Genomic DNA, 12840 nt, shown 5'->3' on the forward strand with positions numbered 1-12840 from the left:
GCAGCTTTTGCTTCTAATTTTGTTAAAATAATTGAAGTCAAATATTGTTTTCTTCAGTTGGCGAGAAATGACTATATTTAGTCAACACACACACACGTACATCAATAAAGTTATAAGTAGAATAAGTCCGTCCCTCGGCGCTACGATACTCCCTGTATGGTGACAGGAGCCAATATGGCTCAAAGTCCGCACAAAATTACTCTTGCGTGACGTCTGGCATGGGCGGGAACTTGTGGGGGAAACTATTCCTACGTTTTGATTGGCTCCCATATCTGTAACGCTCCTGTCCCATTGGCCGATGACCCTATCACATCCACTTTGTCAACCGCCTCCACCCATGCTGGCCCAGATGGGCGGAGGCAAGAGCACGCGGTGTCCCTGATTGGTTGGCGGCTGCCCTCGCGCTCGCCCTTGTGCCCTGTCGCGCGCTCTCCATATACATCGCGTGGTTGAAGTCTTGTCGCGCGCTCCCTCCCCTATAGCCCCTCCTATTAACCGCCGTGTTCACGCGCCTCCTGACCGGCCGCAGGTATATATAGGACCCGCACGGCGACCCCCTCGCAGTCTGTCATGTCAGGCTCCCCCGTGAAGAAGCAGAGAATCATGGAGTCCGCTCTCGAGCAGCTGAAGCAGCACACCGTGGTAGTGGCCGACACCGGGGACTTCAAAGGTAAAAGCCCCCGCCCCTCTCCTCCGGCTCCCACCGGCACCATGTAATGTCAGCCTGGTGTGGCCCTGAGGAGCCTCCAAGCTTCTTCCTCACCGCTAATCCCCCACTGTCTGTGAGGGGAGGCCCCCCCCCCTGGCCCGGCCCTCTCCTCTCCTGGGCCTGTGTCAATGTAAAGCCCACGTGTGTCTGTGTCTGTGTCTGTGTCTCTTTGGATATTTTCTCTTGTATCACACTGGTAGTGGTAAGGTGGCAAGCTCAGTGAGTACCTGCCCCGCAGAGCTTGCAATCTAATTTTGTTACCTGAGGCACAGGGAGATAGTGACTTGTCCCAATGAGATGTTATTACTCCGGGATTGAATTCGAGTCGTCTGATTTGAAATCCGTGTTATTGTTTTCAGAACCACTCCTTCAGCGTGTGTGTGCGTGTGCGTGCGTGCGTGCGTGCGTGCGTGCGTGCGTGCGTGTGTGCGTGCGTGTGTGTGTGTGTGTGTGTGTGTGTATATATATATATATATATATATATATATATATATATATATATATATAAAAAAAAAAATTCATTCAAGATCTTTGTGTATAGTATTGATTACAGTGGCACTCCACTACAAGTTGTTTACCTTTACTACCCGGGTGCTTTAGCTGCCAAGAAATTGGGTTTAATAGCAGGCATACCAGGCTGTATGTATAATTACAAAATGTTTATTACTAAAGTATATATAAAAAAAAGTGTATGCATATTGTGTGTGTGTGTGTATATGTGTGTGTTTTTCCAGGTGGACCACAGTTCCTGTACCTTTTTCAAAGACCAAGTCGTCAAATTTATAGCATTATTGTGGTAATCTAAAAAAGTTTTTATTTTCTAAAACAATTGGAATGTACTGTAGTAATTATTCTTTACAGAGAGCAGATTCGAAGCCAATTTGAAATGTGAATAAATGTGTAGTGCGCATATACTCACGTCAGTTCCCCCACCTGTGTGTATATCTATCATACGTTGCCAACTGTGAAGGTGGCCGAGGCGACAGCACTCATTAGGTATCCAAAAGTGTGTGTGTTTTATTACAAGAGTATACCATTATATTGATAGCTCTGTCTTCAGTTGTAGAGAACTGTGACAGGCATTTTATGAATGAGCTCAACTCAACGTTGACTCGCTTTTTGAAACGTTAAGCTATGTCAGCACTATAAGGTTATTTTACCCTGGATAAACACTCATCAACTCTACTATATAGATGGAAGCACAGGGAAGCTCTGCCTGCTGCAGCATCCGATTGGAGCCATTTCCTTACATATATTTTGCTTCACTTTTTTTGAAGCACTGGGTCTCCGGAGTAAACCGCGTTGATTTCAGCTCCACGGGCACCTTGTTCCCTGAGATACCTCAGAAAGGGGCTGCTGATGGTAGCCCTGGTTGGCCACTCAAAATGGTGTTTTAAAGATCCCACGGGCCAATAGGAAGCCGCAAAGTTCTCTTGAAGGTTTCTATTGACTGCATGACCTTTAAAAAGTGGAGAAATACCGTCGGCTGCTTTAGATGTAAGTATCTCGGAGTTCCCCCAAAACTGAAATTAACGTCGTTCAGCTCCAGAGACGCCCTGCTTACCACCTGGCGTAAAAACACTTTTGCCGTGTCTAGTAAAACCTCAGGCATCAATGGGAACCTACTTTCCCCCAGGTGGTTCACACGTCTTACCGTAACCTTATCGTGTGATGCGATTTCAGCAAACCGATTCATAGCAGTGTCTCCGATATGGGTGAAGACCGTGCGCTCTGAGCTCGGTATGCGGCAGCGCTGTCACACTTTGCTGACGTAGGGCCTTGTATAGCACTATGCAAGGCATTGTGGGATGCCACTTTAGAAGCTCCTGCAGTTGTTCACTGCTAAGGCTGAGTCCCCGGTGGTCACAGCGGCCCATGCTACAACGTACGCACAGCCCTTTATGGGGCAGTCCCCAGTGGCTGTGGCCGCGCAAAGCGCTGTGACGCCTATGCTGGCAGGGTAGACAAGAATTGTCTTGGCGCGGACACGTGGTTGGCGCGCAGCCAATGGCAGGGCACATATGCCCCGTCATGGCCTCGCTCCGCTAGAGCTCCCCTACAGACGCCGACCGCGGGTGTAGTCACTGCACGCAACGCAGGAATGACTGGGGCCGTAGCCTTAGGCTAAGGCCCCGCTCCCAGAGTCAGCGCACCTGCGCTGCTGACAGGCGGTGCGCTGAGATACACAGACCGCGATCTGCGGTCTGTAGGGAGCGGGAGGTGGGAGGTTTGATCGGGAGGTGGGCGGGAGGTGGGAGGTTTGATCGGGAGGTGGGCGGTTTGACAGGGAGGGGGGGCGTGGCTTGAGCGGAGGGACCCGCTACTCTCCCCCCCCTCCCTCCACGGACTCGGGCTGGAGCTGGAAAGTAAGTATTAAACACACACGCAGGCACTCATTCATACACACACACACACACACACGCGCGCACACACACAGGCAGGCACTCACGCACTCATATACACACACACGCGCGCGCACACACAGGCAGGCACTCACGCACTCATACACACACACGCGCGCACACACAGGCAGGCACTCATACACACACACACACACAGACAGAGGCAGGCACTCACGCACTCGGGCACACACATACACACACAGATAGGCATGCACGCACTCAGACACACACACAGAGAAAGGCACTCACCTGCTGTCCCTCCACACTGCTCCCCGCTCCCCGAAGCCTCTCCTCCTCCCGAAGCCTCCCCTCCCCATTGGCTCACAGCCACACACGTCACGCGTCAACGCTAGGAAACACCATTCTCTGGTGTCTCCAGCGGCTGACGCGCTACAGCGTGTAATCAGCTGTGCAGCCAGTGGGGACCGGGACCGGCTCGCGAGGATTCCCCTGCTGGTGGGGAACTCGCGACCCGCCGCCCGCGCCAACGAGCGCAGCGGGACCGAGGCCTTAGTCGCCCACACTGCCTGCAAATAAGGTGTAATTTGGCACCTTGCTATGCGCATGGTCGCCCAACGGTTCAGGAACCATACTGCACGGGATCGGTCGAACGTAATAAAAAAATATGGCATGCAGAATTTGGGCTTTTTCCCAACCCTGTGTGTTACCTAGAGAGAGATAGAAATAAAACGTGAATCAAGCACACTTGTCTTGATGAAAAGAAAAACAAATTATGTATAACTTTACTTGTATTGCCAACATTTATGTTGTCAAATAATATTCCATATATAAAATGGGGATAGGTGCAGCAGATATGGAATTAAAGATTGAGTTTCATTCTGTCTTACCTCAAGCGACCTGGCAATACTAACAGGGTGTGGTACAGTAAGCAAGGCTTGGTACATAAAGGTAAAGCTTGGTGAGGTCTGGCTTTGTGGAAGCCAGTAAGAAGCAGACGTTGGGAAAGATCCCCATGCATAGGGATTATATTTCACTACTACCACACTAATGTTCGTATTAGGATGTAACTTGGAAATGTGAGCATAAAACATTTGGAGACCACAAAAGTTTGATGTAAAATACATATTATTTTTTTTTGCGTTCTCTGTATATAAATGAGCTTGTCTATCCATTAACAAAGGTTTCCTCTGCATGTCACTGTTTAATGGAACTACAGACAGTCCTCGTTTTTACAACGCTTCATTTTACAACGAATGGCTTATCCAACGCTATGCAATGCATACCTATGTTCATTTTTACAACGCCAAAACGGCTTATCCAACGCTCTTACGACGCTTTGCAACGTTGTGTGTATATATATATATATATGCGCACACACACACCACGTTGGAAAGCGTATATATATAATATACTATATAATATTTATTATGTTATATTATATATATATAATACAGTATATACACTATATAATTTATGTGTGCTGCATATCTTATTGCCTGCATAAAATATTTGATGTATTTTAAGGTTAAAACTGCCTTCAGGAACGGAACCTTTCATTTAAACAGTGTTCCTATGGGAAAATGTGTTTCGCTTTACGTTTCACTATCCAACGCCATTTTGAGTAACGCATTGTGTCGGATAACCGAGGACTGCCTGTATAGTTTTCTCTTTGAAAAGTATACATATGTTGGGTTTTACCTAGAGGCTGAAGGTTATGGTTTTATTTTTGTTAATAAAATGAACTAGTTTGAAAAGCAAAACAGTTGGTGGCAGGACCCATTGAAACTTAAATGTTAACACCACAGCAAAAGGTTTAAAACATCGCTTTAATTTGGTACTTTGCAGTGTATAGTTCTGCTGGTTTAAAGCAGCAGATAGTGCTGATTGCTTATTGTCCTATCCAAAGCGGTTTTTATTTTTTAAATCTGATGCTACGTTTGAAATAAATGAGTTTGGAATATTAAGTGTCTGGGAGTTAAAATTAGGCTCTCCCCAGACATGGTAACCACAGCAGCTAGGGATTAAAATTATATTGAACGCTAGAAAAATGTATTTTTTTATTTCATTATAAGAGCAGGAGAGGCTTAGGGTATGATACGAAGTTTGAGTTAAACTCAGAGGCTTCTTTGGGGTTTACGGCTGCTTTAATAAGTTGCACAATGTAAACAAAACATTGATTTCATGGTTGCTTGTTGAGCTACAGGGAAGCAATTGTTAAATACAAATACAAAGGTTGTGTCAAGATGTAGTTGCTTGGAACCGTTTCCCAAGTTCCTTATTCTAGACAAAAAAGGTTTGAAATGTCGTCTTGCTTAACACACAGTTGCAGCACCCTCACCATGTGGCAATGCCTGAAGAGTTGCAGCAGATGAATAGGCCATGTGGAAATGGTGGGAGTGGCTGTAGCAGACTGACCATGTGGAATGTGTGGTGTGGTCAACTGCACAGGACACAAGTCTCCCAGGGCAAACAGGGCTGTATTAATAGTAATTGGAGTTTTTCCTTCAGCAAATGTGCTGCATTAGTTATGCGCTGGTTTTGCACCATGATACTTTAGTACAGGGGTGTTCAATTCCAGTCCCCAAGGGCCAACAGGTTGGCTTTTAATGATATTGCTGCTACAGCACAGGTCCCTCAATTGTCTCAGTCATTTTGATTGAGCCACCTATGCTGATGCAGGGATATCCTTAACTTGACCTGTTAAACTGGGTTGAGCACCCGCTGCTTTAGTACATAACTCACTATGAGCTCTTTAACTAATTTCCCGAGGGGCAGAAACATTTGAAAGTAGAATGACCAGAAGTGTATCGTAACATTGTATATCGTAACATTGTATATGCATCGACTTGCATTCTTAATGTTGAAGCATGTCAAATTTTCTACAGTAACCTGTTTTAATACGATTCTGTGTGACATTGTATTTATCTGCCTGAGCGGCTGCAATACAATTAGAAGGGGCAGACAGTCCAAGGTTCATCAGTGGCCACATTTGGCCCAGGTGCTGCAAGGTGAAGAGCCCTGTTCAATGGTATTCCTACTACTGTATCATATTATACTGCTTGTCTTTTTTAATATATTTGTTGGCAGAGTCTTTGGCAACAACTTATTTCTAAGGCCCCTTATTTATATCTGCATAATCCATTGCTTTTGTCAGAGCTGGCGTTTGTAAATGTGTAAGTAATGACCAGATCATTATTGAAACAATGGCATGGGATCTAGTACTGTTACAATGGGCTGTTCAGTGTTTATCTTTTGATGAACAGAGACTAATCCAGATATTCCACAGTGCAAACCCACACTACCAACCCAACAACTCTCATTCTCTAGTGATATGTATTTCGATAATAAACTCTTGTCAATTGGTCCAGCATTGTATTGGCTTTCTAATGAGATCTGTTTCCCAGGGGAAAATAGTTACACAAGTACAGTTCACTGCAATTGTTATGTGGGTGCTAGTCTAGTTTAGGGGTACAGACCTATGAGGCAAGCTGAAGTGGTTGTCTTGACAAGTGCATCTACTTCTGATTTGCTAAATAATCATTTATTTATTTTTACCTTGAGCAAGTCACTATTTGTTTGCAAGTCGGGTACCAACAATTCATTTGAGACAGCAGGAAAAGTGTTTTGTTTCAAAATTGTCACAAGAACAGCATATACTTCAGTGCTATTATAACGCAGGTGGCTGCTTACCATGGTGAAAGTCTCCTTTGTTTTACCATTGCAAAGTCCCTATGCTGCTTTCCCCCCCATCCCCCCCTTTAGTTCTGGAGATTGCAGTTGCTGAAAATTTGCCTTCCATGGTGTTTTAAATGACCCCTGTCATTCAGTGTAATAATCAGGTGCAACCTCAGGACTGCTGCTTTAACCTCTTCAGTATCGGAGGGTACCGTCGCCTCTAGCCCCGGGTCCCCTCGTGCACCCCCTGTTCATGTAATTGCTCCATCGCCATGCCATGCCTTTCTGGTGGTGTTGACGAAAGGGGCCTCCTTTTCCGTGAACATGATGGTTCGTTCTCTAAGGCAGAACCCCTAGTAAACGAGTATAGTGGCCCCGTGGTGTGCCGCCCCTCATGACTGCACTTTACCTCTTTTCATAGAGCACTGAAGGGGTTAAGGATTAGATGTCTAAAGAAATGTGTACATATTTAAATGCAAATCCTATCCATTGAAATAATGTGGGTTTGGTGTGCGTGGGTTTCAGGGAGACTGGATTATCTGCATATAAAACACGTTCCACATTACACAAGCGGCGAGGCAGGTTGCTTAACTGTACAGCGCTTTCTGGAAGTGCACATCGCAGATTGCATCACTGACCCTTTCTCTGCTCAGATAAGGTGTCCTAGAATGTAAATAACTGACATTCCCAGTCGTAGGAAAGTCCTGAAAGTGCACCTTTTTTTAAGCTGTGTTCAGTACCACTGAGGCAAAAAGTTGTCGCAAACCCTCCCGAAATGTTTGCAGTAAACGGATGCGTTGTACAGATGATAGAAGCACTTGAAATATTAAGTGTTTAAAATGGAGCTCTCCCCAAAGGCCTGTGCAGATCATAGATGCTAGTGATTGTCATGCATTTTAACAGGTGCAACCCTTGTTTTGTTTAATAAAGAGCAGGATATTCTCAGGGATGCCAATATTAATAATAATAATAATAGTAGAGCTAGATTGTAAGCTCTTTGGAGCAGGGTATCCTTTTCCTAAATGTTACTTTTATGTCTGAAGCACTTCACCCATTTATGTGTTATTTATGATTGTCACGTATTACTGCTATGAAGCGATATGTACGTTAATGGCGCTATATAAATAGACATTCATGCGTATATTAAATTATAGAATACAGAGCTTTCCAAACCTTGTTAGTTTTTTAAATTCATAATTTGAAGAATTAGCATTCAGTAAAATAAGAGATTTTTAATTTCATATTTTAATCTGGATTCCATATTATCCTTGCCTGGTTCATTTACACATACAATGGCATCCTAAGGCTTGTAATATAGTACGCGCGGGCGCACGATGTGGCGTGCGTGTTTAATGTCTATAGGGCAAGCAGTGACGCGTGCGGCTAGAGCGTGGCTATGACATCACAGCGTTAGGTTGCACTGTGGCTCACAGTGTTGCACGGCAACAGCGCAAAAATACAAATTTCTTGTATTTCCTCTGATCTGCCACGCCAACGCTCACAGCGGGCGCGTCTCAACTATAGCAACGTCAGGCTGACACAGCCAATTATCATTTACACGTAATATAGTGCGCGTGCGCCAATGATAATTGCATCTCAATTTGATTTTTCCAGTGACCGTAGCCGGCACTATAAGCGTTTCCTAAGTGTATGGAGTAAAAAAAAATTGAAAAGAGTACATTTGGCAACGTTTTGTTTCATACCAGTCCCTTCAAGTCAAATATTCAGTATTTTAAATGTGATCTTACAGTATTGGCATTGAATCAATTTTTATTAAAACATTTCAAGACCACACATTGTTACATGTTGTAAATGGATCCAACAAGGTCTGGGGTACCAAAGTAACAAAATACTCAAACACTTGTAAAAGACACACTGTGCAGCCAAATGATAATGCGTTTTTATGGAAATGTCATCTTGTTTTCATGCCAAGCAAAGCTAAACATTGCAAACCAATATTTCTACAGCTTAGAAAGTCCCTCGTATATAGCATTACTATTGAATTAAAAGCTCTTTGTCTAACTTCAGTAAAATGAATTGCATTTTTTAGGTTACATGTGCTTTCATGCTGGGCGTGCCCTGAACTGAAGGGGTTAAGGCAGGTTATTGTATAGTACCCCATAACTACTCAACCTACTTGTTTTGTTAGTCTAGACAAGTGGCTTGCAACTTTTCCGTTAAGGAACACTATTTATATTCTGAGAACCCCAACCCTCCCTAATTGCGTGTCTGAGATCAGATACATTGTAAGGAACCCCAACCCTCCCTAATTGCGTGTCTGAGATCAGATACATTGTAAGGAATCCCAACCCTCTCTAATAGCGCGTCTGTGATCACTGTAAATTCTGATGTATTTGGTACATTTTTCAAATGACTGGAAAATTGCCCTTTAGTGAAGTCTGGGGAACCCAACGCTTCCTATGAGCCCCTGTTGAAAAACACTGGTCTACACACTTTGCTTTACATAGATGTTATTGCAACAATCCCTACCCAGAAGCTTATGGGTTTAACTTGTATAATGTTAGTATCTTGCTCCCTGAGTATGTCCTGGTTTTTTATTTTGACTGTTAAAAATAATTTGTTTTTTAGCTGGCTTCAGAGTAGCATGAGATTAAAAAAAAAAACAGAACTAGAAAGGGCAAGAAGATATCGCTTAAAGCAAAACATAGTGGTCAGTGTGGGCTGCTGTTTTAAATTGGATTTTTCTTGGGATAATTTGGTTCAATTCTGCTTTTTTTTTTTTTTTTTAAATGCAAATCACTTTGGACTGGGTTTTGTAGTCCTGTTTATATTTTGGAAAAGCGGGACTACAGATGCCAGAATGTTCATTGCAAGGAGTTAAAAACCAGGACTGTGACTGAATTCTTCGGTTTCTCTTTAAAAATAGGCTCTGATTTTTCTAAACTAGCTTAGAAATGCTGAAGGAGGGAAAAAAACCTTAATTGTTTTCTGCTCTAAAGTTAGAAATATTTTCCTTGTTTGGGTTGTGCAATTAAGCATTATCTTTCTGCATAGTCACCATGAATAGGAAGGCGGACGCATTGATTTTTTTCCCCTTAGATTGTGCTTTGGCATTTCTGTAGATGCACACCTTTTTTATTTGAGGCAAGTTTAGTAGCGCTTTGGGGCTTATGCAGAGAGGATAGAGAAGGGAAATAGCCCCATCTTTTGGCGAAAATACGTACCAGAAAAGCTTGTCCTGCAGAGAACATGGAGAGATTCATAAAATTCGCCACAGCAGGTTTCTTTACTTTAAAAATTGCCAAACACGTGGAGAGATTGGTAAATTCGCCATGTTAAAATAGGGTGGTGTGCAGGTAGCATAGATGCACTGCAACTCGCCATTCTGCCCTATATTATAGCGAGTTCAATCTAGCCAGAAAAACTTGGCAATTTTGAATCTCATCAGAAAAATGAGGTAACGCAGCTTTCAGCATACGTCAATAACTTGCTCCAATTCTGTGGCTATTTTCTTGCCGTTTTCACATTAAATAACGTTCCTCTCTGCATAAGGCCCTTTATTTGCTTACAGGAAACTCTCCAAATATGCCTCTTAACCTTTTCAATGCCCTTATAACATCTGGTATATAACGGGCCCTCTGACACCAGGTACATGCGCGGGAAGCGGAGTGGTTGGCTTGATCGGAACAAAAATGGAGCGCCCTCCACTTTTGTCGGCCCCTGGCAGCAATCACATGACCACAAATGCCAGAATGCCATCGGACATACGGCACTGAAAGTTACACAGATTGTTCTATAGTGATACTAAAGGGCCGAAGTGAACGGTTAGAGGTGGCATGTTCTGTAGGTTAAATGTAAGTGATTGCTACCATTTTACACATCACACAAAGTAGAAGTATTTTGGAAACTTTTAATGTCTCCATATTAACCAAATGCTTTAGTGGTTTTGACAATTTTAATTAATTTAGTTTGTAATTAAAATGTCCGATTGTATATGCGAGGAGATTGTTCATCAATCGTCGTCTTTTGAAGTTTTGTTTGGCTAATTATGGCATTTATTTAGAAATGATGGGGAAAGACCAATGATTACCAAGTTACATTCAAAGTAGCCTTTTCAGTGCCACAGGATCGAGGTCCTGTGGCATTGGACCTCGAGCATGGACCTCCGGTATTTGCAGTCATGTGATGGTTGCAGCAACAATCCCAACTGCAGCCCGGCTGATGGAAATGGAGGACTCCATTTCCGTTTCAATCGGGCAAACTGCTCTGTTGGGGCGGTCTGTCTGATCAGCACCTGGAAACTAGCATTTCCACATGGTGTAGCTGGTACGTCAAGAGCCTCCGACATGCCATGGCCTGTAATGTACATAGTACGCCATAAGGCCACTGAAACGCCTAAACAAATCCAGCCTTTTTACACCATAAGCAAATTTGTGAACTGTTGATTGGAAGGAAGACTCAATGGAACAGCTGTCGGAACCATAGACATGCATGCAAAGGGTTAATGTACTGACGAGCTTTCATAAATGTAATAAGGAGTACAGAGCTTTTGAAAACTTGCAGATCTCTTCATGGTGTACTATGAAAGTTGAGGTTTTGAAAGATCTTGGTTGATAGTTGAAACTGGTGTTTGCATAGTTTGACTTTGTAGAGAAATTGTAAAGTTAGACAATTTGTATATGCAAAGATGTAATATGCTTATAAGGCTTTATTACTGGCTCAACACAGACAATGTTTTGTATGCATGTTCTGTAGCAATTGAAGAATACAAGCCGCAGGATGCTACCACTAACCCGTCGCTGATATTGGCAGCAGCCCAAATGCCAGACTACAAGCAACTTGTGGAGGATGCTATTCAATATGGAAAGAAACTTGGAGGGTAAGTACATAGGAGAAAGAGGGGGAAAAGTACAGTATAGATATACACACAATGTATAGAATAGAGCGCACATTTTTGGGGACACTGGGCTAAGTGTGAATTAGGGGCACCACCCACAAAGGTCACATTTGAATACAAATGCATTCAAAACTTTTATTGAAATTTGGCAAATATTACTAAATCACAAGTCACAAATAACATAATCAAACTAGAGTATGAAGTATATCTGATTCGATTGTGATGAAGGAAAGAGCGATGAACCTTGGTTGAAGCTGTTTGTGGAGCTCATTCTTAATTTTCAACTTTGAAAATGATCTTTCACCTCTGCAGTTTGTGGCCGTCATTGGTCTGTTGATTCCAGTTTGTCACGCTGTAATATTCAATCAATTCAATCAAACTACCTATTCCATAAAAAATTGTAGAAACATTCTTTGAATAAAATGTAGTTATAAAAATGTAGGCTATATAAAATAAAAATAAATATACTGTAATTAAACCAAAAATAAAATGTACTTTAAAAAAAAATAATTAACGTTGGTTTTAACTGAAAGCACAAAAGAATTTAAATTAAAATGTTGTGCCGTCTTCAAGTGTCCCGGCTGCCCCTCCAAATGTTAACTTGCCCGCCAATCTGGGCACTCCGTGCGCCCACCAGACCCTCTCAGCGCGCCAACAAATCTTCATTTTCTTGCAACAAGCGGGCGGGTGCTGTCCTGCTTAGCGGGTGTGTTCACATTCGGAGCGGCGGCTGGGACATTTAAAGATGGCGAAGAAATGTGAAGCGGCGACATGTCCAGCGGTGAGTTTTCTCATGGCAGTTTGGTTGTGCCCAAAAGGCCATGACTAAATGTCCTAGACTGTTTGTGCAGCCCAGTTAGCCCATGCCTTTAGATGGCAGTGTATAATATAGTTCCTTTACCCCCTCTAACCAAATTTGATCATAAAGTAGTCTCAGGTCTTCATTGTTACTTGGGTTTTTACCTTTTGGTAGAGCTCTGCATACCCTGGTAATCTACTATATATTTGTGAAATCACTGTATGTCTGCGTCCCAAGGGTCAATCGCATTGGACCTTGGGCCTGTCACTCCTGCTCAGGCCATGCCCGCCCCCGCACACCTCTCATTGGCCTACGTCCCACCCCTCACTGACTCTCATTGGCCTGCGTCCAATGCCCGCCCCCGCACACCTCTCATTGGCCTGCGTCCCACCCCTCACTGACTCTCATTGGCCTGCGTCCAATGCCCGCCCCCGCA

At 43.5% G+C, this 12840-nt stretch overlaps 1 protein-coding gene across 1 annotated transcript in view; it reads left to right on the forward strand.

The window, feature by feature from the left end:
- The first annotated feature begins 408 nt into the window (after positions 1 to 408).
- The window catches only part of TALDO1 (transaldolase 1), a 31099-nt gene continuing 18667 nt past the window's right edge, over positions 409 to 12840 (forward strand). Inside the window, exons 1-2 of the mRNA XM_075566818.1 lie at positions 409 to 670; positions 11464 to 11587. Coding sequence (XP_075422933.1) covers positions 571 to 670; positions 11464 to 11587 — 224 coding nt within the window. The 5' untranslated portion in view covers positions 409 to 570. The remainder of the gene's footprint in view (positions 671 to 11463; positions 11588 to 12840) is intronic.

The sequence above is a fragment of the Ascaphus truei genome, chromosome 12, assembly GCF_040206685.1.
Source record: "Ascaphus truei isolate aAscTru1 chromosome 12, aAscTru1.hap1, whole genome shotgun sequence".
NCBI lineage: Eukaryota > Metazoa > Chordata > Amphibia > Anura > Ascaphidae > Ascaphus > Ascaphus truei.